Source organism: Pelodiscus sinensis, chromosome 7 (assembly GCF_052426305.1).
Source record: "Pelodiscus sinensis isolate ZL-2025 chromosome 7, ASM5242630v1, whole genome shotgun sequence".
NCBI lineage: Eukaryota > Metazoa > Chordata > Testudines > Trionychidae > Pelodiscus > Pelodiscus sinensis.
In genome coordinates this window covers 27264428-27290556 of record NC_143058.1, presented here as the reverse complement: position 1 = coordinate 27290556, position 26129 = coordinate 27264428, and the positions used below count along the sequence as shown (strand labels likewise).

Here is a 26129-nt window from a genome sequence, read left to right as displayed (position 1 = left end):
CAGAAAATCCCTCTTTAAAATTCGAAAGTTAATCTGAAGATGGAAATGTACATGTCCTCCAATGCCTTTTTTCTTCTTCCTGAAAGAACAGTCTACCTCCCTCCCCACAAGATAGAATTACAGTTCTACAAAACTGTGCATAGCAGTTGTCAAGATTTCATTCAAACTGCCTTTTTCTCTTCAGCACATCAATACTTCAGTCAAATGAGGAAACCACCCTTAGATGCTTTTCTATTTCTGAGGAACTGGCAAATAAGAATTACAACTTTTCCTTAAACTGCAGTTTATTGACAAATTCTAAGCTATAAAACCTCTTTACGAGATGAAGAGAACAATAATTAATATCATTTTCTTCCATTGACACAAGGAAAGCTTAACTTTTTTCTTAAAGATATGAAGATTAATAAGTTTAAGTTTTAAAGATTTGTACAAGTTTTTTGGGAACATTTTAGTAACGAGAAGACATTATTATAAAATTAATGCTTTCGTTTTCTTTCTTCCCTTCCAACTCCCATCATTGGCATAGAGACAATTTTATAGTTTCGAAATAATTCTTCAAAGTAGCATATGGTGATCAGTTAGATGGTTGTAATCTTTGGCATTTGGCCTAGACTCAACCAACGCCAAGTGATATCAATACAACACTGCTTACACACATCTGCGTTACTGCTTACACACATCTGTGACTGGCCGTCAGTTATGCAAAAAAGGCCAGGATTTTCAGAAATTATGAGCCCCATCAAGCTGCCAGTGGGAGCTTCTAGGAGCTCAGAAAATTTGACAAATCAAGCTGTACATTTATAAGTCTGGACCCTAACCCATTATTCAATGGGAGCTAGACTTTGAACTGAATACTTTTAAAATTCTACCCCTAGAAATATAACTTTTCGCATTAATTGGAATACTTTACTGAAGTCATTCAGTAATAAGCCATACTTTTAAAACTAATTTTACAGAACTAGAAGGAAAAAATGTTAAAATATAAATGCTTCTCGTTTGTCACTATTGCTATGACTCAATGAAAGACTAAAGTGCTCAACCTCTCAAAAATATGTCCAACTACTTAAATTTGTTAAAAGTAAGTCCGAACTGTAGGCACCCAAATTCAAAAAGTCAGGCTTCTAATATAACAAACAGCATATTGTTTCGTCTCCTACCTAGCCACTTTTTTTTGTAAACTTGATTTAAAGCATTATTATACATAAGATGGTTAAAATTCTCACCTATCATAACAGTTGATATCATCCAGCCAACAACCTTGTTTCACAATATCAATTGATCCAGAAATATTCTTCCATGTAGCAAAGCAGTGTCGTCTTTTATCTTTCTCACCATAACACGGTTCAATGCCACTGCGGTTTGTTTTATCTTTTTCCCAATTAGCATTATAGTAGATGCATTCCTGTGTTTCCGATCTGCCTAGTATGGCACCTATTTGGAATTAGAAATAATTTCACATTAAACCACTTGATTCTGAAGGCTGAAACACATCTGAATACTAAAAATCAAGCTGCATGTAAGTTGTTTATATTGACACCATTATTAATTAAGTTCTCTTCTCTTTCTTATATTTCAAGTTTGCATGCATTCTGAACCAGAGCTGAAACATAAAACAAAGGTGCACTGTTACATTTAATTATATATCCTGAACACCACATAGCTTGCAGAAAGGCTGGAAAATATTTCTTATTAAATAAGGGCCAAGTTTTGACAAAGCTGTTCATTACATTGCTGTAACCCAAGATTTTATTGTCTGAAGGACAGAGCTTAATACTAGTCAAAATAGTGGTGGTGGTCTTAAATTCCCAAGCAGCATTAGTCAACAAAATTTACCCAGTTTTCAAAGGCTGCCTCACTTAACTGTCTTAAATTTTTTGCATGTGATGCAACAGAGCATAAAGCAATTAATTTAATCTTAAAATTATTCAAATCAAGCTATTCAGTTTCACATACACCCTTTCTCTGAGAGTCAACTTGAACAATGACCACTAAATGCAGATAGACACTTCACAATGAGCACCCTTCACATAATTCTGTCAAGTGATAGATCAATGTCAGGTACAGTAGGCCTTTGCCTAGGACACCCCTCTCCATCTCCGAGGGTCACGTGATTATTTCATTAACCTCAGCTCTCAAAAGTTTCTTGTCCTTACAATAGTGAAATACAGCTGAAAATATAATCCAGTTAACAGCAGTGTTCACCTACATTTGAGCTAAGAGGTATGCTTCTCAGCTTATATAGATGTATCAATGCTAGTTCTGCTCAAGCAAGCCGACTAAAAATAGAAGTATAGTCACGGTAGCACAGGCAGCAGCTCAGTCTAACTGTCCAAGTATATACCCAAGGGACCCAGAACGATATTAAATTTTCAGTATACTTTTAAAATTTTAGCAAGGAGCCTCACATTATTTGAATGTGGATAAGATTCCCATCTCTTTGCCCATCTATAGCGAATTAAATGGAAGTCAAGAAAGGGGGGACTGTAAAGGCAAAATGAAATAAACATTTAGAAAATAATTTATAATATGACAGACAGAACTAAACAGTTTCCAGAGACAAACTTGAGATACCTCAAAAAAATCCCAACCGAATCCCAACCAACAGTTTTCATCTTCAATGTGAAACTCTGCATGTCCCTTAAAAATCATAATACAGATGGTTAATCTGTCTTTTTTTTAAAAAAGCTTACAATAAAACAAGACAGTATTTTGAAGAAAAAAGGTGAAATGCTTATAGAGATTAGAAAATAAGGAGGAGTGCTAAGTTTATAGCAATTAGAAAGTGTTTACAGTAAAACTCCAATAGTCAGCATCCAATAGTCTGGCACTGCTGATAGTCCGGCATCAAAATGGCAAGAGCCTAGTGACTGAGCTTCGGCAAAAAAATGAGTCACAAGGTAACAGCAGCAGCAGTTGAACTGAGCAAAAAGGGTAAAAAAGGGTTAAAAGAACTAAAACATTACAGTATACTGTATACAGTATGTACAATAAAAAGGGTTAAGAACACTTTATATACAGTACAGGCAGTCCCCGGGTTACGTACAAGATAGGGACTGTAGGTTTGTACTTAAGTTGAATTTGTACTTAAGTCGGAACTGGCGTCCAGATTCAGCCGCTGCTGAAACTGACCAGCGGCTGACTACAGGAAGCCCGAGGGAGAGTTTCTCTGCCCCGGGCTTCCTGGAATCAGCCGCTGATCAGTTTCAACAGCAGCTGAATCTGGACACCTGGGACAGAGCAGCTGGGGTGCTGCCAGGTAGGTCCCCGCAGCACTGCACCTCGGCGCTGCAGGGACCAACCCGGCAGCACCCCAGCTGCTCTACCCCAGGTGTCCCCAAGTCAGCCGTTGCTGAAACTGACCAGCAGCGGCTGAATCTGGATGCCTGGGGCAGAGCAGCTGGGGTTCTGCCGGGTTGGTCCAGTAGCGCCGAGGAGCGGCGCTGCAGGACCAACCGGCAGAGCCCCAGCTGCTCTACCACAGGCGTCGGCAAGAAAAGCCTGGTCTGCTGGGGGGGGGGGGGGGGCGCACTAGCTGCGCCTGCCCCCCCCCAGCAGACAATGGAGATGCGGGCGGCGGGACCCAGACGTGCCGCGGTGCCGCCGCCCGGGTCCTCCGCGGCTTTGCTCCGTGTCTCCCTGGTCTGCTGGGCCTCTTCATCCGCAACAGACCAGGGAGACGCGGAGCAGCTTTTCTCGCCCCGGAGGATGCGGGCGGCAGGACCGCGGCGCGTCTGGGCGGTCCCGCCGCCCGTGTCCTCCGGGGCGAGAAAAGCCCCGTTCCTAAGTCCGGATCCGACATACGTCGGATCCGCGTAACTCGGGGACTGCCTGTATATACAGTATATACATAACCAGCTTATAGTACCTCCTGATACTCCGGCATATCTGATAATCCGGCACCACCTGGGTCCCATAGGTTCCGGATTATCGGAAGTCTACTGTATTTGGTTTCCTTTCCAAATGATTCTCTCACTCTACATGTGTAAACTACATAAGACAAAGAGGAAAAACTGTTTCAAGATACAAGCATCTAACTAGCGGTCTAATTAAGTAGTATTTAAAGAAATTGTTCAGAACAGGGAGAAGTGCAATTAATATATCTGGGCAATGCAGAAAAATACAATCCTTAAGACAAGAATCCTCCAACAAAGTACAAAAAAAAATGTTATACACAGATGCCATCTATTGGTTATCAAAAGCAGCAACAGAGAAATTGAGCTGAAAGTTAAGAACCTTAGCAAGGACTCACTAGACATGAGAGCTGTGGACTCAAGTTACTAAACCCATTAAAACTGCAAAAAAAAGAGAAGTGTGATATTTGGCTCAGCTGTGCAGACAGATTCGCCACACTGCTATAATCATCAGGTTTGAGAAATGACAAGATTTCATTTCAGAAATTGTATGCTTTAATGTGAATAAATGAATCACAATTTTTAGGAAGACCTCAAGTAACCATATTCTGGATTTTAACTAGGCAAGCTACGTGTCATTTTTATTCAAGTATGTTAACCTAAAGGATATTAAGAGTACCATAAGCAATTATTTTTTGATTTTTTTAAATTAGTCCATCAGTCCAAGCAAGAAATAGCAGGCACAACTCCTCATGATAGTGTCTTAAGACATAAACATCTTTAGTACCTTTAGACCATGTCTACACTGCAGATAAAATCGAAGTAGCCACAGTCAATCTTCCGGGATTCGAATTAGCAGATCAAATGAAGACACGCTAATTCAAACTGAGAAGGCGCTCCTATTGATGCCGGTAGTCATGCAACTCTAAGGAGCGAGTCAACTGTGCTTCCTTCAACTTCCTGCAGTGTGGGCAGCGCCAAAATTTGAGTTAACATACTTCGACTCAAGCTATGCAATTAACATTGCTGAAATTGTGTATCTTAATTTGAACTTATCCCCTACTGTAGGCTGGGGTTAGAGAATTATCTGCAGGGTGATCAATGCACTGGAGATGAAAAATTGGTAACTGATGATAAACGATTACATTTAAAAAAAATCCTTTTTGTTCCTCCATACAGATGCTTGCCACAACACTGGTCTATGCTATGCGTGCAATCTCGTAAATGCTTGTTTTGCTTTATACATGCCTGCAACATCTGAGGTAGCTACACTTATGTATATAAATCAACAATTCATAGATGATGTGGTCCTGGGTAAATTAATTCAAATATTGATTGACTGACTAGAGCAGGGGTGTCCAAACTTTTTTCAAAGAGGGCCAGATTTGATGAAGTGAACATGCGTGAGGGCCGACCATTTTGCCTGACATTCTTTGAACCATTAAAATTAAATGCAAATTAACTATTTTATGCAAAGTTTATTGCAAACGGCAAACGACATAACACCAACTATACATGTTGTGTCCAAATATATTTATAACTGATTTAGACCAACTGACATTAACTGAGATTTTACAATGTATTCATCTCAATTGAAAAAAAAACTTGCCTACACTAATGTGAAGGGTGAAACTGAGATCTGGACTGCAGTACATAGGCTAGGTCTGGTTCAAAGGCAGTGGTTTTGATGCGCAAAATGTCACGCAGGTGAGAGTCACTTAGTCTTGTCCTCACGCGGTTCTTGTTAAAGTTCATAGCAGAGAATGTCTTCTCACACATATATGTTGAGCCAAACAAGCTCAGCATTTTCTTAGCCAATGTTCAAATCTCTTGAAACCGGCTCTTATCCAGTTGGCGGTAAAAGTTCACAAGAGAGAGCTGTTGGTGACGACTGCGTAACTCGCTGTTACAATGCAGCTCAATGAGCTCGAGCTGCAGCTGATCTGGAGCATCCTCGGGGTCAACAGAGAATGGAGAGGAGAAAAGGCTGATCTCCTTTTCAATAGTTGCAAAGTCCTGAAAGCGCCGTTTAAACTCCCCAGCCAGAGATGCAATGTCTGCTGCATACCTGCTCGTTTGCGCACTGATATTGTCCTGTGGAAAACTGTTCATTATTTCCTGCAACGCTGAAAAATGTATGGTATTGGGCTGTGTTTGTGACAACTGCCTTATGAAAAGTTGCAGCTTTGTCCCAAAGGCTTTGAGGTGTGAATAAAGCTGGTTCACCGCTGCATCTTTCCCCTGAAGACTCGTGTTCAGTACATTCAGATGCTTTGTTATGTCAACTAGAAACCCCAAATCAGCCAGCCAAATAGGATCAGATAGTTCTCGCATTGGTTGTCCCTTTGTTTCCAAGAATTCTCCGATTTCCTTTCTGAGAGAGTAGAAACGCTGCAGTGCAGACCCCCGACTGAGCCATCTTACATCATTGTGATATAAAACATCTTCGTATTCAGCCTGGATGTCCAGTAGAAACTGTTTAAACTGGCGGTGGCACAGGGCTTTAGAGCGAATAAAATTAATAGTCTTTAGCACCGGTTTCATAACATGATCATATTTGAGATGTTTAGCACAGAGAACTTGTTGATGAATGATACAATGGAGTTTAATAGCTTTGCCTCCTTCTTCGATCACCTTGTTACAGATTAGGGTTGATAATCCACTTCGTTCACCAACCATGGCAGGTGCCCCATCAGTAATAATCCCAGTAACTTTGTTCCAAGGCAGTTTCATGTCATCTATGGTGGAACTAACAGAAACAAATAAATCTTTTCCTCTTGTTTGGTCCGTAAGGCTCTGGAGGTCAAGTAGCTCTTCAGTCACATTCATTTCATCGTCCACCCCTCTCATAAAAATCAGCAACTGAGCTGTGTCAGATAGGTCCGTGCTTTCATCACAGGCTATTGAAAAGAAGTCAAAATCCACTCCTTTGGATGTCAACTGTCTCTTAATATCTGATGAAATCTCTTCAATTCTCCGTGCTACAGTGTTACGAGCCGGCAAATGTTGGCAAACTCTTGCTTCTTCTCGGGACAGATATTCTCAACCATTTTCATAACGCATTCTTTGATAAAGTCACCCTCAGCAAAAGATTTGCAATTTTTAGCAATTAACGTTGCCACCTCATAGCTCGCCCTTGCGGCATTTTCATTTGACTCACGGGCTCTTATGAAAAATTTCTGTTGTGACATTAAAACAGCTTCAAGTTGCTTCAACTTTTCACTGCGGTCGTGCCCTGTAAGCTTGTCGTATGTGCTATGTCTCGACTGGTAGTGTCTCTTGACATTACATTCCTTATAAACAGCCACAGTCTCTTGGCATATCAGACAAACACAGTGATTCTCTATTTCAGTGAAGAAATATTCCACTTTCCACCTGTCCTGGAAGCGGCGGCCCTCACTGTCAACTTTCCTTCTCTTATTTACAGTCGCCATTTTTTTAAATTGACCAGAAGGGGAAGGGATCATGTGAGCGCAGTGCCAGAGGTTTAATACACTGCCCAAGTAATACACTGCACTAATACACTGCCCAACAAGAATTCTCTTGCCTTTGTGGCTGTTTGTGGCGAAGTCTCTAATGATGAGCTCCACGTGCCTGAGCCCGTTTGTGGCGAAGTCTCTAATGTTCGCAGCTCCACGTGCCTGAGCCCGCCAGGAAGCTGACAGTGCGCAGGGCCAATCACAGATACTGAGCTTGAGCAGCTGCGGAGTCCGTCCCTGATCTCAGCAGCTGCGGAGTCCGTCCCTGCACTCTCAGCCCCAAGGTAGAGGGCTTGCAGGGTCAGAGGCAGGCGGAGAGCGCAGGGCACGCTGGCCTCACGGCGGCCCGGGAGCAGGGCGAACCCGTAGCCAAGCGGGGGAGCGGGGCTGCGGACGTGCCCTACATGGAGGACTTTAGGACCGCAGCGGCCGCCATGGACGGCGGCGGCACGGCCGGAAGCGGCGCCAGTCAGAGGAGCGCCGGGGAGCCAGGAGAGGGGGAGGAAGCGGGGGCTGTCCCTGCACTCTCAGCCCCAAAGCGGAGTGCAGGGGCAGGGTTTGGGACCGCGGCGGCCCGAAGCGGCGCGCTGAGCGCGCCAGTTAAAAAAAGCACCGGGGAGCCGGGAGAAGTGGGGGGACTGTATTAAATCCGACCGCGGGCCGCATTTGGCCCACAGGCCGGACTTTGGACATGCCTGGACTAGAGAGTTAGAGAGCGTAACCTGTCATAAGTACATAAGATCCCTACTGGGGTCCAGCTAGCCGATATTCAGTCTTCTGACAGTGGCCAATGCCTGGTGTCACAGAGGGAATGAACAGAACAGTTAAGGATTCTGGCGGGAGTAATTAATAATACATATATCATATCTAGTTTGGGATGGTTTGGGGTTTTTTTTTTACTACTACTACTGGTGGTGCACATTCACACATACCTCAGCACACAACAAAATTTATTCCACACATCAATGCAAGAAGAGAATGTGCAAGAGAGCTGATTCCACAGTAAGGATATGTCTACACAGAAGGGCAAAAGTCAAAAGCTACATCAATTGTAAAGCTCAAGTCGAAATATCTTAAGGTATGTCTACACTACCCTCCTAGTTCGAACTAGCGGGGTAATGTAGGCATACCGCACTTGCAAATGAAGCCCGGGATTTGAATTTCCCGGGCTTCATTTGCCTAAGCGGGGAGCCGCCATTTTTAAAACCCCGCTGATTCGAACCCCGTGCAGCGCGGGGCACAAACTAGGTAGTTCGAACTAGCCTTCCTAGTTCGAACTACCATTACTCCTCATTTCACGAGGAGTAACGGTAGTTCGAACTAGGAAGCCTAGTTCGAACTACCTAGTTCGTGCCCTGTGTAGCAGCGCTGCACGGGGTTCGAACCAGCGGGGTTTTAAAAATGGCGACGCCCAGCTTATGCAAATGAAGCCCGGGAAATTCAAATCCCGGGCTTCATTTGCAAGTGCGGTATGCCTACATTACCCTCTTAGTTCGAACTAGGAGGGTCGTGTAGACATACCCTTAGTTACATTTTTGGCACTGTCTACACAGCAGGAAGTTGAAGGAAGAACACTTTTCCTTTGACTTCCCTTACTCCTCATGAAATGAGGGTTACAGGAACTGGAGTAAGAAATCCTCCATCTCGACGTTATTTCAAAATAATGGCTTGCTGTGTAGATGCCCATTTTGTTATTTCAAAATAATGTCTGTTATTCCAAAACAACGCTGCTGTGTAGACAGCATACGCTAAGGCTGTGTCTAGACAACATCCCTTTTTCAAGAAAAAGGTGTAAATTAAACACTTCGAAACTGCAGGATTTAAGTTTCCTGTACTTCATTTGCATAATGGCAGCCGCGGTTTTTTTCGACACGGGGCTTTTCAATAGAAAAATGGCAGTTTAGACAGGGATCTTTTGAAAATAAAACCCTTTTTCGAAAGATCCTGTAAACCTCATTTTATCGAAAAGCACCATATCGAAAAAACCGCAGCCACCATTTTGCAAATGAAGCATGGGAAATTAAATCCCGGCTTCATTTGCCATTTTGAAGTGTCTAATTTACATCCCTTTTTCAAGAAAGGCTGTGTCTAGACTACATCCCTAAGTGACCAACAAGCACTATCCCCTCAACAGCATACATTGAATACTAGTATATTTCTCCATTAGTTCCTAATCAGCTTTCAATGCACTTTAAGGGCCTTAAATCCTAATTTTTAAGCAATTAATGTATCAATCCTCATTCTATATCAAAAGACAGAAATTTTGATCTACCGAATACTATTACAAATGCACTCAGGGACAATGTACATCCCAAAAAACAAAAGCTGGGAACGAAGAATTTTCTATCCCAGAGCTAAATCCTCTCACCAATCTTTCAGAAGAAATCAAACAAATCTAGAGTCTGTCCATTTTTAGGAAATGCTGTAGTGCCTGTCCACTCTAAGTAACAATTTAAACTCCCTTTCCTTTCATGCACTGTGTAAAACAGGAATTAGAATCTTTTACAATCCCTTGAAATAGAGTCAACTGAGCTTCCTTCATAAACTAAATATTCTCAAATAATTGACTATATAAGACAAACAAGTATAAAGAGAGCAAAAACTCCACAGATATTAAAAAGCTCTCTGGATTAGGGATGTTAAAGACTCTCAACTAGTCAATAAGCATTTGCTTATCGGATAATGTGTCGACTAGTCAATCCCCTCCCCCCCACCCACCCACCCACACTCCCACCACCAGCCCTTGCTGCCTCTGTGAGCAGCCGCTGCACAGCTGAGGAGCAGGTAAGCTGTGTGGCGGCTGCCCCTTTAAAACACTGTCTCTGCGTGTTTCAAAGGGGCAGCCGTGGAGCCCGCGGTCAGCCCCGGGTTCAGCTGCCACAGCTGACCCCAGGCTCCACGGCACTGCCCCTTTGAAATGCCAGAGGAGGCATTTTGAAGAAGCAGCCGCCCCACAGCTGATCCATGGTTCAGCTGTGCAGCGGCTGCCACTTTGAAACACCACCTCTGGCATTTCAAAGGGCCAGCTGCTGTGGAACCTGTGGTCAGCTGGGGACTGCCCAACTGATCCTGGGCTCCCTGTGGCATTTCCCTAGAGTCCGGAATCAGATGGGGAGTCCCCAGCTGACCGTGGGTTTCAGGGAAGTGCCATGTGGAACCCAGGGTCAGCTGGGGACTCCCTGGACTCCATGGATTTTAAATGCACAAGAGTCTCCACTGGGACTTCCTGCTGGCCCCAGGCTGTACCTGGAGTTTTGAATTCCTCCTTTGAAATGCACAAGAGCCCCAGCGGCATTTGTACATTTCAAAGGAGGAATACAGAAGTGCCCATGCACTAGTGGAGTAGTCAATTAACTGCATTTTAACATCCCTACTCTGGATATAGCTTTCCTGAAGCAGATTTTTAAAAAAAGCCATCTAAAAGACCAGAAAGGAACGGACTGATTAGAATTTCTGCATCCGTCAATGTTTTAGAGAATTATAGTTTAAAAGACTGCAGGATGAAGGGGGCAGCTGGGGGTAGCTCTATTTGGGGGGCTCTGAGGGGCTTCCCAGCCTTCAGGGACTGTCCCCAGCCTTCAGGGACTCCCCGCGGCTTGCAAGCAGTCTAGGGGGGGGCATGGGGAGCTAGGCTCTAGGGGCTGCTCCACAAGTTGTTCCTCCAGTAGGCCCGCTGCAGCCTGACTGCTGTTTTGGGGGGTGGGGGAGAGAGGCTGCCCCCTTCTCCAGCTGGTTTTCCCCTCCCTATGGCCTGCAGGCTGTCTGGGGAGGGGACAAGCTCTGGAGTAGGGATGTTAAAATGAGGTTAATTCACTAAGAGTAGTTGACAGAATTTTTATCCAACTAGTCGATTAATTGATAGGGGAAGGCAGCCTAGCTCAATCTCAGCTTACACTTACCAAACCCCACTGCAGCTCTGCAATTTAAAAGGCAGTAGAAGACAGACAGCCTGCCCCGAGGCTCTTACTATGTTTTAAATTGCCGAGCCACAGCAGGGCTTGTTCCCCATTTAGTGGGGGTCAAGACAAAGCCAGGCTGCCTGCCCAGCTGGCAGCAGCTTCTGCCCACGACAGAGGCAGCACCATGGGGGAGCAGTGGAGGCTGTCACAAAGATTCCTTGGATTCTATCACAGGCAGCAGGGCAGGGCAGCAGGTGAGGACCAGTCACCAGTCAGGCAGGGCAGCAGATGAGGAAGCTGGTTTTTAAACTGGATCCCCTCACAGACCGGCTCCCACCTGCCACCCTGTGCTGCTGCCTTTGATAGAGAGGCAGTAGCGTGAGGTAGCAGGGGGCTCCCTGGGAGTGAGTTCAGGAGCACACTGGCTGCCAGCCCCACCTCTGGGAGATACCGAATAGTTGTGTAACTGCATAAAAATATTAGCAGTTACACAACTATTCAATTACATATTGTCTAACATCCCTAACAGTTACTGGTCAATTGGGAATCAATTCGGAGTAGGGAAATATACAGTGGGGGCTGTTGTGAGTGAAGTAGCTAAGGCAATCAATATCCTTCTACAATGGAGGGTTGTGACTCTGGGAAAGGAGCAGAACAGAGTAGAAGGCTGTGTCACAGCAGGGTAAAAATATTTTAAATAAATAAAACTAAATCCAAACTAAGTGATTTAAATAAAACCCTCTGAAGAATTTAATTATCTGTAGGAGAAAATGCAGGCAGAATGGGGGTTATCCAGTTTATTGTACCCAACATAGCATGTATGATTATCTTTCCTATTGACAGGTGAGATGTGTGTGTCTTCAGCATGAGGAGCTCCTGGCCCTCAGAGACCAGGTACGGACTTTGGAGGCCAGGATGACTAAACTGGAGGACCTAAGGAAGACAGAGGGACACAGATGAGACTTTCTGGGACACCATAAAACTGTTCCAACTCTAGTCAGAAAGTCTCTGTGATGTTGAGGAAGGTGAAAGGCTCAGGGAAAGACAACGTTCAGCTGGAGCAAAGGGAAATGATCCCGTAGTTGAGACTTCCAAATGATGTGGTATCATCAGTGCGAAAGGATACGTCTGCAGGGTAGGGAACTCCAGTCATTAGGAAAAGACAGATATTAATAATGGGGGATTCGATCATTAGAAACATAGAAAGCTGGGTTTGAGATTACTGGGAGACCTGCCTGGTGCAAAAGGTTGTGGATCTCTCGAGACATCTAGATAGACTTATATGTAGTCCTGGGGAGGAGCTGGTGGTCATGGTCAGTGTTCCCTCTAAGCTGCATGGCAGCACAGTTTCACAGGTGATTAATCAGCCTCTCCCAGTCAGTCAGCTCTGTATAAGGAGCTCTGAGCCTCTGACTGGGCAGGGCTGATTAATCACCTGTGAAGCTGTGCTGCCCCACTGCTTAGAGGGAACACTGGTCGTGGTAAATGTAGGTACCAATGGCATAGGGAAGGCTAGAAGACAGATCCTGGAGGCCAAATCTAGGCTGCTAGGAAAGAGAATGAAATCCAGGACCTTAATGGTAACATTCTCTGAAATGCTTCCAGTTCCACGCACAGGGCCAGATAGGCAGCCAGAACTGCAGGGTCTCAATGAACAGATGAGATGATAGTTTAAGGATGACAGGTTTAGAGGCAATAAGATATTCTATATCTTCTTTAAAAAGGGATAGAGAATAAGACAAAGAATATCTTATTTCCTCTATAAAAAACCATGGTATGCCCACATCTTGCATACTGAACAGTTCAGAGAAGGGCAACAAAAATAATTAGGGGTTTGCAGCAGGTGCCATATGAAGAAAGAGTAAAAAGACTGGGACTTTTCACCTTAGAAAAGAGGAAACTAAGGGAATACAGATCTATAAAATCATGACTGGTGTGGAACAAGTGAATAAGGAAGAGTTATTTACTAGTTTCCGTAACATAATAACCAGGGGTCACCAAATTAAGTTAATAGGTAGCAGGTTTAAAAACAAACAAAAGGAAATTTTTCTTCTTGCAGCATAGTGTCAACCTATGGAACTCCTGGTCAGAAGATGTTGTGAAGACCAGGACCTTATCAGGGTTCAAGAAGGAACTAGATAAATTCATGGAGATTAGGTCCATCAATACTTATTATCAGGGCTCGCCAAACTGCAGCAAGCCCTGCTCGCCAGCTGCGCTATCCAGTGATCTGCGCATGCGCAGATTGCCTGAACCCAGCTCTTATGGGTTATAATCTACTCGCCACGGGCAGGTAGATTGTATTATTTGTTGAGCCCTGCTTATTATCCAGAATGGGTAGAAATGGTGTCCCTAGACTCTGTCAGAGGCTGGATATGGATGAGAGGAAAGGGATGATTACCTTTTCTGTCCACTCGCTCTGGGGCATCTGGTATTGGCCACTGTTGGAAGACCGGATATTGGGCTAGATGAACATTTGGTCTGACCCAGTAAGGCCGTTCATGCTCTTATGCAAGGGATACTTCTTCATGGTACTTGCTGGTGGATGGTAAGGGCCATTTCAACTACCTCAACAGTGGGATAGTCAGGAAAGGTGCAGAATGCAGGTGCAGGAAAGGTGCATCTTTAGGAACTCCTGCCTCTTCAGAAAGCTGCAAGCTGGAATTTTTTTCCTGTACCAGAAAATTGCAATTGGAGACACTGAAATGCCAATAGTGGCCCTTAAAAACTCAAGCTATCACTTGCTCCCGTGGCTCATGAAGCCCTACATGAGCAGCCTGCACCGCAGTCAAGAGCAGTCCAACTACAGGCTGAGCGAGTGCAGAATGGTGGTAGAAGAAGAGGTTACTCACCTCGTGTAGTAACCATAGTTCTTCGAGATGTGTCCCCATGGGTGCTCCACTCAAGGTGTCGGGTCCCGACCCAGCGCCACTAGTCAGAGATTTCCAGAGCCGTAGCTGGGCCGGACCGCAGATGCTCGAGAGCAGCGCGCGATGTTCGCGCCTTTGCAACGTCTCTCGGTCCGGCCCCCCCCTCGCCAGTTCCTCTCACCACTCGGTCTATGAAAGAGAAAACCAGAAAAGACCCAGAGCGGGGAGGAAGGCAGGGTGTGGAGCACCCACGGGGGACACATCTCGAAGAACCATCGTTACTACACAAGATGAGTAACCTCTTCTTCTTCTTCGAGTGGTCCCCGTGGGTGCTCCGCTCGAGGTAACTACAAAGCAGTAACCCAGAATGCGCTCCGGGTCAGTTATTTTCAACTGTGGATAAAACCGCAGAGGCCACCGCGGCATCCAAAGCCCATCTCCTACTTATGGCATAATGATGCGCGAAAGTTACACTAGAGACCCAGGTAGCCGCGCGACAGATGTCAGCAAGGGGGACTCCCCTCACAAAAGCTGTGGAAGTTGCAACTGCTCGCGTAGAGTGAGCCCGAAGTAAAGAAGGAAGAGGCTTGTTCCGGATCGAATGACGGTTTGTAATACAAAGCGTAATTAATTTGGCAATGCGTTGAGTGGAAAGTGCCTTGCCCTTGGATCTCTGTGCCGTTGATACGAACAGCCTGTCCTTGCGCTGCCATTGGCGGGTTCTGTCTATACAGAAAGATAGTGCACGTCGGACATTAAGCGTGTGGAAAACAGCGTCCTTACTTGAAGAGTGATGCTTGGGGTAAAAAGCTATGAGGACAATAGGCTCGTTAATGTGAAAAGGAGAGCAGACCTTGGGGATAAAGGCCAGATGTAATCGTAATGTTACCGCGTCTTTAGAAAAAACAGTGAAAGGAGGGCTTGCCATCAATGCCCCCAGCTCACTCACCCTTCTCGCTGATGTAACTGCAAGTAGAAAGACCGTTTTCATGGTTAGCATATGTAAGGAAACCGACGCTAGAGGCTCAAAGGGAGGGTACATAATGGTATCCAACACTAGGTCGAGATTTCAAGAAGGGGGAGGCACCCTTCGTGGTGGGTATAAATTCATGAGCCCCTTTAAAAACCTCTTTGTAATTTGATGAGAGAAGAGCGAGGAACCCTCTACTGGATGGTGAAAGGCACTAATAGCTGCTAAGTGCACCTTTAAAGATGACAATGCAAGTCCCAAATTTCGTAGATGAAGGATGTAGTCAAAAACATGATGCAGAGGAGATGGAAGCGGTTGTATGTTATTCTGAAGGCACCACTTAGAAAAATCTCTGCCATTTCGCACGGTAAGTATTCCGTGTAGATTCTTTCCTGCTATGTAGAAGTATCGCTTTGACCTGTTCAGAACACAGGTTTTCATGTCCTTTTAACCACTTAGGAGCCACGCCGTCAGATGTAACGACTCGAGTCTGGGATGTAACAGCGAGCCTTGTTCCTGAGACAGAAGAGCTTGGTGGAGAGGAAGGGGGTCTGGTGGCTGTATCGACATTTTGTCGAAAAATGGATACCAGGCTTGCCTGGGCCTGGCTGGTGCTAGCAAAATGACAGTCGCCGCCTCTGCTCTGATTTTTTTCCAGTGTCCTGGAGACAAGGGCCGTGGGGGGAAAAAAGCATACAGGAGTGCCTTCTTCCATCCGACCAGAAGCACATCGCCGAGGGAGCCCTTCTAGTTGTTGGTCGTTGTGAAAAGGTCTACTAGGGGCACACCCCATTTGCAAAATATCGCACAAAGTACATCTGCCCTTATTTCCCACTCGTGGTCGGTGGGAAAACGCCTCCTGAGGGAATCCGCAAGTACATTGGCGATGCCAGGTAAGTACGATGCTATTATGGTTACGTTGTTCTGTATCCACCAATTCCAGCACCACACCGCCTCAGCGCATAGGGAGCGTGATCGTTCTCCTCCCTGCCTGTTCACATAATACATCGCTGCTACATTGTCCATCAGTATCCTTACTGTAAGACCTCTGCTATGTGGGAGAAAATGTTTGCAAGCATAGAAAATTGCCCAGAGCTCTAATTGATTCATGTGAAGACGCCTCTCGCTGAGAGACCATTTGCTTGGGTTCGTTCGTTGCCCATGTGGGCACCCCAGCCGATGAGCAAGGCATCCGACATTATCTGTACCGATGGTTGGTGGTGGTGGAATGGAACTCCGAACAAAAGATTTCGTGCTCTTGTCCACCAACGCAGAGATCTTTGAACGTGTGAAGGTAGCCATAACGTCTTGTGAATGTCGTGCCTCACGGGAACATAAACCGTCGACAACCAGTGTTGGAGGTTCCTCAGATGAAGTTGCGCATGAGGAACTACAATGGTGGCAGCAGCCATGTGTCCCAGGAGACTGAGGCAATTGTGAACAGAGACACTCACATTCCCATTGAGTATGGTGATGAGATCTTTGATCGCCTGAAACCACTCCTGCGGTAGAGTATGCCCTCGCCATGTGAGAATCCAGGTTCGCCCCTATGAACTTTATAGTTTGCGTCAGAATAAGTGTTGATTTTTGTTTGTTCAGGAGAAGACCGAGTGATTCGAATGTTCGTTCGACCGTCACCACCATCTGTGACGCTTCTTGCTCCGTGGAACCTTTTATTAAGCAATCGTCCAGGTATGGGAATATTACCACCTGTAGCCGACGCAGGTGAGCTGCTACGACAGCCAGGGTCTTCCAAGAAAGCTCTGGGCACTGAAGTGAGACCGAACGGCAGAACCCGATACTGAAAATGATCGTCACTTATTACAAATCGGAGAAAACGTCTGTGAGCGGGATGTATTGCGATGTGAAAGTACGCGTCTTGTAAGTCGAGAGCAGCGAACCAATCGTAATCAAGAGACGGGATTATGGAATTCAAGGTCACCATTTTGAAGCGCTGCCTGCGGAGATAACGATTTACCGTCTCTGATACGGAAAACAACGACGACGACGGAATGATGGGACTTACATTCCCAGCATACGGAGTGTCGTTCTTGAATCTTTGCCAGTATGAAAGTATCTCATCCGTCTTTTCCACGAATAATTTTACCGTCAAACGGGAGGTCTTCGACCTTGGGTACCGCCGCTGTGGTGAGTCAGGACGAGCGTCTCAGACACTGCTGCTGCTACTCCTCGAGCCGCTGTGTCTGCCACATCCGTAGCTACCTGGAGATTCGCTTTCGAACACGCATAGCCTTCCTTGAGGATTGTCCGTAAGAGCTCTTTATCCGCCTCTGATGTTCTTTGAGCCAGCTCTGTAAGCTTCACGATATTATTGAAACTATGGTTTGCCAATAGAGGTGCATAATTTGCGATGCGAAGAAGTAACATGGCCAATGAGTATACTTTGCGGCCAAATATGTCCAACTTCTTGGCCTCCTTATCTGCCCCTACATTTTTCAGCTGTGGGTTCTTAGCCCTTTGGAGAGCTGCATCGACAACCAAGGAGTTTAGCTGAGGGTGGGTAAAGAGAAATTCTGAATCTTTAGATGAGACAAAGTAACGTTTTTCCGCCAGTGTCGAAGTTGGAGCAGTCGAAGCCGGGGTATGCCAGATTTCTGCTGCTGACTGGAGGATTGCCTTATCAATAGGGAGAGCGACCTTAGATTGTTGCTTGGGATGTAAGTTTCTCCAGAGTTTGAATTGTTTCAATCGGGATATCTGATAGCTGGACATCCTGAGACTGAGCCACCCTCCTAAAAAGATCCTGAAATTCTTTTGTGTCATCAGGAGGAGAGGAATCCCCCGCAAACACAGCATCGTCTGGGGAGGATGACGAAATATCTTCTGGAGATACAGTATGTGGGTGATCGTCCATATCCGAAATTTGTCCTTCCTCAGACTCCGACAGGTGAGCTGGGGCCGAGGGGGGTCTCCGGACGAGGTCTCGCCCTTTGACAATCTTGGATTGGAGGTGATTGTCGTGATCCATAAGGGGCTTGGCAGCAGCACAGATGAGAACAGGACTGAGATCTACCATGTCCATAGGATGAGCAGTGACTCCTGTGATCAATGTGCTCAGGGGACGATCGCCGTGAGGAATATCTGCTAGCATACCTCCTGTGATAAGATCTCGGAGGGGAGTAGCTAGGCGAGCGAGATCTATGAGATGATCCCCGATGATAATAGGAATACCGGTCACAATGACCAGAGTGACGAGACCTCGATCTCCATCACGGAGAGGACATTGCCTGACAGACGCTGAGTAATCTCCGACCTCTGCTGAATGACACGATGAAAGCGAAGGTTCAGGGGAAAAATTTGGTGATGGTGAAATCGAGTGCCTTGGCATGGACTTCCTAGCAGCCTTTGTAGGGACCTTAGATGTAGGAGCAGCCTCCCTTCCTTCTAATGGTAAAGAACGGGGGGAGAGGGGAAGGGATTGACCCTCCGTCATGTGCACTGTGCTGGGATCCTATACGGCACTGTGGGCAGCTCCCTCTCTGCTGAGATGGTTGAGCGAGAGCGATTTCCTGGTGCCAACTCAGCGCGCTGCGAGAAGCTCTGCTGTCGGGCCCGTTCATGCTCCTCCCCGGGCCCGTTTCTCATTGCCGACTCCGGCGCCGGCTTGTCGTGGTTTATCGGCGCCGCTTGCGGTGCCACTAGAGTCTGCGGCTGCGCAGACGTTCCCGGTTCAAGCACCTCTGGCGGTGCCGATCGCTCCCAGTAAGCCGGACGCTTACCGGGGTGCAGAGCCGGTGCCAATGATGACCGGCTCGGAGGTGCGGGCATAACTGATAGCGCCCGGTGTGGTCTTTCTGGCTGTCCCACCATTCCGGACGTACCCAGCTTGTGTCCCTGACTGATCCGGGACAATGAAGTGGCTGGAAGAAAGCGCATAGGAGAAGCTCTCTTCCTTTTTGACACCATCACCGCGGGCGATTGCGATCTCCTTTTCTGTCCTGTGGGAGGTTCTGAGACCTGGTCATCAGAAGGCTGTAAAGCCTTATCGCACAGCAGGAGTTTAATCCATGTCTCTCTCCCTGCGTGCTCTCAGTGTCAATTTTGCACAATGGGCGCATTTCTGTGGCACGTGTGATTCTCCTAGGCATCTGATACAAGTCGCATGCCTGTCAGACGCAGGCATCGCGTCCTTACATTGAGCACACCGTTTAAACCCGGGTGACCCGGGCATGATGTTCAATCAGCATAACTATATACAGGTAATCTAATAAACTATAAAAAAAAATTTTTGAAGAAAAACTAACAATTAAACTGTTAGTTTAACTGTAGTACCTATAGTTAGTTATCTGTGATTTTTTTTTCAGAACGGCTTCTTTTTCTGAGGAGATAAACGGCGCTCCACCAGCAACCACAGGCGGTTGAGAGGAACTGGTGGGGGGGGGGGCGGACCGCAAGACATTGCAAAGGCGCGAACATCGCGCACTGCTCTCGAGCATGCACGGTCCGGCACGGCTACGGCTCTGGAAATCTCCGACTAGCGGCGCCGGGTCGGGACCCAACAAGTTGAGCGGAGCACCCATGGGGACCACCTTGAATGGAGCACCCACGGGGACCACTCGAAGAAGAATGTGCATTTAGGCATTTAAAGTGAAAGTTTTGCCCGCTACTGACTAACTTAGACCTCAATGAATGCAACATTCCCATTCTGGTGGAAGCCTACTGTGCGATCCACAATATTTGAGAGTGTAAGGGGGAAGTTATATAGCAAGATGGGAGACCAAGTCACAGTGCCTACCCAATGATTATGAGCTGCCAGACATCAGGGCAACAAGGAGAGTACAGTAAGGGACACTGCAGATCAGTTTTATGAATGGCCAGATTTGAGAATCATGCATGTTGCTCTCAACGAGGTGCCCCTGTTGTTTGTTTGCTTGTAACCCTCCCCTTACCTCCCACTTACTTCAACAGAAGCAATGAAGAGACTGTTGTTCAGAAATCAAGCATTTTTATTTAGGGAAGCTTCAGGGACAGAAAAGGTGTTTATGGTAAGAGCTTAAGACTGTATGATCACAATTGTGAGAAGGGCAGCCTTTTATTTCAAGGTGGTTGAGTATGAGTCCACCCTTGATTCTCCCTCCTCCCCTGTGATCTAGGAACCCTGGGAGAGGAAGTGATGGAACTCAGTGGAGAAGGAAATGCAGTTCTGCAAAGCCTGTGCATGAGGCTGTCCTGGAACGCTGCCATGAGGTTTATCACAGCCACCGTAGTCTTCAAGATGCGCCCCTGGTTCCTCACTTCCAGCTCCCTGCACACTCTCCTGTCCTCATACTCTGCTCTCATCTCCAGCAACAGTGTATTCTTCCATTTGCTTAAGCTCTCCCTGTCCATGTGGGCGGATTGCATTTGCTCCCTGAACAGGTCATTTCTACTCCATTTTTGCCTGAAGATTTGTGCCAGCCAGACAGTTGGCAGAGATGGGGGAAATGTGCAGCATTTTCACTGCTGTTCCCACTGTACCGAAAAGTGAAGGGCAGTGTAGTGAGAGGGAAGCCCTCTTTGAGCTCAGATAGACAGTACCTGGTCCTGCCCTTTAACTTCCTTGGAGCCAAGGGGCAGGATGAGTAGTATAAAACAGTGTTTCCTCAACCAGTGGTACAAGTAGCTGTAAGGGTACTCGAGAGAAGTCTTGGGGGGGGAGGGACGCGTCAACAACTGAAATTTGGAGAAAACTAAATTTTTGTTTTAAGTTTACAGTGCTTTATTACTTTTTGTACTTTTTACACCCAAAAATTTCAATGGCCACTCGGCTACAATTAAGTTGTTTAAACTAATGTGTTGCAATGGCAAGAAAAAATTGTGTCCGAAAACTGTAGATAATGGGGGATACTTGTAATTTTTTTAAAAGGGGTACTTTATAAAAAAAAAGGTTGAGAAACACTGGTATAAACGTGCAGCCCAGGAGCTCAATACAGCCACAGCCGCTGGAGGGAGCAGAGGCCTGCCCTAAGCTCCCAAGCTGGGAGGTTGCCACAGACCTTACTGAGGCTGAGGACTGGCTCAGACTGCCAGGTCCCCGCACCAAAGAGGAGACCCCTGCCTGAGGGCTCATACCCCAACAACCAGTAACAACAGAGGAACCAGATATACTCCATGGGGAAGTTTGAAAGTGGCCCAGGGAAAGCCAACTACGGTCAGGATGACCTCATAATATTTGAGTCTGTGTTGCAGACCAGATCCCCACTGACCCCACGCCTGCCACTGCTAGGGCCCTGGGCTAGGATGCGGTGGAGTAGGAAGGGCCCACGTCCCCTCTGCCATCCCACACGCTGTGTGGCAGTCTCCCCGCATCCCACCGGTGATCTAGTGTTTGTTTGCCTGCCCTACCGTGCACTAGGGCCTGGGCTTTCCTAAAGACTAGCACTGTTTAGAAGAGAGGAGACTGAGGGGAGATATGATAGAGGTCTATAAAATCATGAGTGGTGTGGAGAGGGCCGATAAAGAAAAGTTATTTATTAGTTCCCTAAATAGAAGAAATAGAGGACACCAAATGAAATTAATGGGTAGCAGGTTTAATAAAAGGAAGTTCTTCTTCACACAGCGTGTAGTCAACCTGTGGAACTCCTTGCCAGAGGAGGCGGTGAAGGCTAGCACTATAATAGAGTTTAAAGAGAAGCTAGATAATTTCATGGAGGTTAGGTCCATAAAAGGCTATTAGCCAGGGGATAAAATGGTGTCCTTGGCCTCTGTCAGAGGCTGGAGAGAGATGGCAGGAGACAAATCGCTTGATCATTGTCTTCGGTCCACCATCTCTGGGGCACCTGGTGCTGGCCACTGTCGGCAGACAGGATACTGGGCTAGAAGGACCTTTGGTCTGACCCAGTACAGCCGTTCTTATGACCTGTCCCACCTTGTAGTTGGAGCCTGGGCTTAAAGAGGACCACTGGGCATGGATTTACAGCCTGAGCACAGGACTAGGGCCCAGGACTGAGCCAACAGGCACACTTTATAAGAAATACATTGTAGAGCGTCAAACCTACTCTGTATGTTATGTAAAAGCCACAGTTCTGCTTTTAAGAGGCTACTATTTAATGGGTACCCCACAGAGTTGTTAGGGGAGCAGCTAGACTCAAGTTTTGTGGCAGGTAGGGTACGACACAGGCCTGGGGCTTGAGCATGCGGAGAGTGGAGAGTCCTGGTGACCTCAGGACAGGTAAGGAGGGGTTCAAGCCATGCTTCCTCAGGGATGAGCAGAAGGGATTTTATTGCAAAGGCATCAGCTAATAGATGACAATCTGGATGAAGCAGGGGAAGGTGATATCAGTGTTCGCTGAACCACCCTGAGTGACAGGGAACAGATGCTGTCTGACTGTAGCCAGAAACTTGGACCTTATGCTGCAATGATTTCTGTGGCAATGATGCCAGATCATTTGTGTGTCCTGGTATGGAGGACAGAATAAGGCAGGCCTCCCCAGAAACAGTCTGAGAAGGATTAAAAAGATTTCCTCTTGAGAGCTTTATGAAGATGTGCAGGAACGATTCTCATTTCATCTTCAGATACGTTAACAAGTTGTTGCAGGCACCGCCTGCTGTGCAGGCATAGTAGCTGTCACACATTACACCCGACTCTCTTAACCCACTTGTAGCATGATGAAAAATGTGAACTCCCCAGAAATGCCCTTCCTAAAATAAGTGCCCAGCCGCAAGACATGCTGGGAGGAGAGGGAGTGTCTCCAAAATTATGAAAAGGTCCTGGCTTTAAGACACAGTAGTTACACTACTCACCTGCTTAGCTTTCCTCCTCCTCCTCCTGCTGTCCTGCATGCTGCTCCCCTAGGCTACCTGAGGAGTGTCTTGGGAGGAATCCATAAACTGGGTAGGAAGCTGGTTGGGTCCCCACCTAGGATTGCATGCAACTGTTCATAGAACTGGTTTGGTTGCACCCATGATCCAGACTGTCCAGATGCCTCTTTTGTCTTCTTGTAGGACTGCCTCAGCTCCTTTGTTTTCACATGGTACTACTGGGAGTCCCTGGCATATCCTTTTCTCCTCTATGCCCTTAATCTTGGCTTAGATCTCTGCATTCCTTTTGATGGTCCATAGCTGAGAGAGAGAACAGGTTGCTTTCCTCATGTAGTAGTGAGGTCCAGAATCTCCTGCTCCATGCTGCTGTTCGTTTATGACCCTGAGAACTCATGGTCAGGTGTGTTTCCTGCTCTGAGGTCTGCTAACCGTGCTGGCCACACAGGAAATGAAATTCAAAATTTTCCCAAGGCTTTTCCTGTTCACCTGGAGAGCTGTAGTGTTCAAAGTCCCGGCCATAGCGGGTCACCTCCTGGAGGCTAAGAACTTTGATTTTCACATAACTTCATCTGCACTACCATAAAGTTGACCATACAACGTTGAATTTTCCTTGTGGGAAAACAGGAGTACAAAATTAACTTTAACTGCCCTTAAAGTCAATGGAACAGGCTTGGTGACATGATTTCATTGTTTAGAAAAATTGACCCAATGTGGCTCACTGTGACCTCAACTCCCAGCAAAGACCAGGCCTTGGAATGCAGTTAGACAAATTCAGTATTTGCATATCAAAGGATTTATTACTAGAATTTTTCTGATAATTACTAAGCTGGGTGTGTGCAGGCATTGGTTCAATAACATTGGAAGCAAAGATCTCCCTCATCATGCTGTGCTTCCCTGCTTTTCTGGTCCCTAAGTTCAGTGAGGTTCTTGCCTTGGAATCTCCGTTCTTCAAACTGTATGCTACTGGAGGTACCTCCTTGTTTCAGACATCCAACCAGATAAGTTTCTCTCCCATTTCAGCCCAAGAGCCTTGAAGAAAGTGCTATATTACTTTTGAGCTAGTTTTGGGTGGAGAAGTCAAGTCAGCATATCATGTTTTGACACATCTCTGGTGACTCTAGACTTTCCAGAGAGATTGGAAGCAAGTTTAAATTTAAGCTCTTACATTATTCCATGTAAAACAGATATAGTGCTCCCTTCCTAAATCTGAAGTCAGTGTCAGCCATAATGCCTTCAATGAAGTTAACAGAAAACTTAATGCTGACATTTCACTACAATTATTTTCTTGCTTGATTACTGAAGTAAAAATAGCAAGTTACGTTTTTCTAGCACAGTTAGATATCTAAGTTAGAATGCAAGTTTATACTCCACCCACTCGGTATGGTTCTCCAAATATTTGGCCTCTTTTTTTGGAATGCCAAAATAGTAGTAGTTATATAATTCAACATTAAGTCCTATGGCACCTTAAAAGCTAACATTTATTTGGGCATAAACTTTCATGAGCAATGTGCTTGTATGAATGCATCTGACATATGAAGTACAAGCAGTCCCCGGGTTACATGGATCCGACTTACATCGGATCCCTACTTACAAACGGGGTGAGGCAACCCCGCACTAGCTGCTTCCCCCCAGCCGACCAAGGAGACGAAGCTAGCGCCTCCCCCCCCCAGCAGACGAGGGAGACGCGGAGCGGCTTCTCAGCAGATACCTCAGCTTAAGAATAAAGGACTGAGGGAAGTGAGGTGTGGGAGAATAAAACTGAGCTCTGGAGAAATGTTTGGCTAGAGTTTCCCCTACAATATGTACCAGTTCCGACTTACATACAGATTAAACTTAAGAACAAACCTACAGTCCCTATCTTGTACGTAACCCGGGGACTGCCTGTAGATACAAACTAACACAGCTTCCCTCCCCTCAAGATACTTTGCATTTATTACATATAACATTGAATTATGACAATTAATAACTTAATTCAGCATTAAAGTTTCATGATTCAACATAAAAGGCAATACCAAAGCTCAGCATGCATACGCAACCTCAACTCTCCTCCCTTGTTTGAATACATTTACAATAACTTTATCTAAATTACGTAGAGATGTTAGATACCGTGTCATTAAATAATCATGTAACTGCATCAAATTTTAGCCATCACACAGCTATTTAATAGTCCCCAAGGGCAGGGCCAGCACCCAGCATGCTCTCAGCCCCATTCCCAGGGAGCCCCCTGCTATCCCGCACTGCTGCGCCTCAAACACCCCTGTGGACAGAGGCTGTGCTGGCATTCCATGAAGTAGTTAGTCCACAGCTAACCCAGGCCCCTCACAGACATAGGCTGCCCTGGAATCCCACATAGCCTCCCCTGCCCTTCTACTGCCTCGTGCTGCTGCCACTGCCTCACGCTTTTAAGCTGCTCCCTCAGAGCACGGGCTCCTGCCCTGACCCGGCTGCCTCTGTGGGAGGCACTGGGGGACAGGTGGCTCTGTTAGTAGCTAATGCAGATAGGGATGTGGCTCGAAAGCCGGCTTTCCAAACCTACTGTCTCCCACCTGCTCTCTCTCACCCTCCACATTCCTGTTTCTCTATTAGAGGCACCAGGGAGTAGGAGGGGGCGGGGAGGTAGGCAGCTCCGCAGGATACAGTGCTCAGGGGCACCTGCTCTTTCCTCTCCCCCTGCCCTGGATACAGAGACAGCAAGGGTGGAGGGAGTGCATATAGTTGACAAGATTAACCAATAAATCCAGGCTTACTAATTAATTGTATAGTTGACTACACATTGATATCCCCAAAATTAAGTAGTAGTTTGTCAGCCAACTGTTGCGTCTTGCGATACCATATAGATCGTAAGCACTATGGAACAAGGATGGTCTTTTTCAATGTGTTTGTATAGCATCTATCATGAGGCCATGATCACTAGTGAAGCTATAAATATTGGCCTATAACAATGAATTATAATCTTTATAAAAAAGTGATACAAATATATCAAGATGCAACATGTATATTTACACTATTTTCCACTGTAATAATGGTCTTGTATTAACAACATTTGACAGTTATAAACATCAAGGGTTCCCCCCCCCCCCCACATGCTTACCCATGTTTTAATGAAGTTCCTGTATGTTCCTTCTTAAAATTGAGAATTTACATGCTACTAACTTGAAATGTTTATGAATTTCTAAATAAGCAGCCAACCCCCCCACCCTGCAAAAAAATCAATTTTTCATCGAAGAGGACAAACTACATAACCAAGAATGACAGTTATGTAGAGGCTAGAATCAAGTTGTTTTATTTGCTAATTGAGG

General features: G+C 46.0%; 1 protein-coding gene across 3 annotated transcripts in view; it reads right to left on the bottom strand.

Annotated features, from left to right (window-relative positions):
- Positions 1–26129, bottom strand: part of ACVR2A (activin A receptor type 2A) — a 134584-nt gene that overhangs the window by 68170 nt on the left and 40285 nt on the right. The window contains exons 1-2 of one of the 3 annotated variants that reach the window (XM_075933331.2): positions 3866–3958; positions 1224–1431 (exon numbers count right to left, since the gene is read on the bottom strand). In XM_075933331.2, the coding sequence (XP_075789446.1) occupies positions 1224–1431; positions 3866–3914 (257 nt within the window). In that variant the 5' untranslated portion in view covers positions 3915–3958. Of the gene's footprint in view, positions 1–1223; positions 1432–2405; positions 2482–3865; positions 3959–26129 lie in introns of those variants that run through there. The other 2 variants (XM_075933332.2, XM_006135677.5) reach the window with 2 other exon arrangements.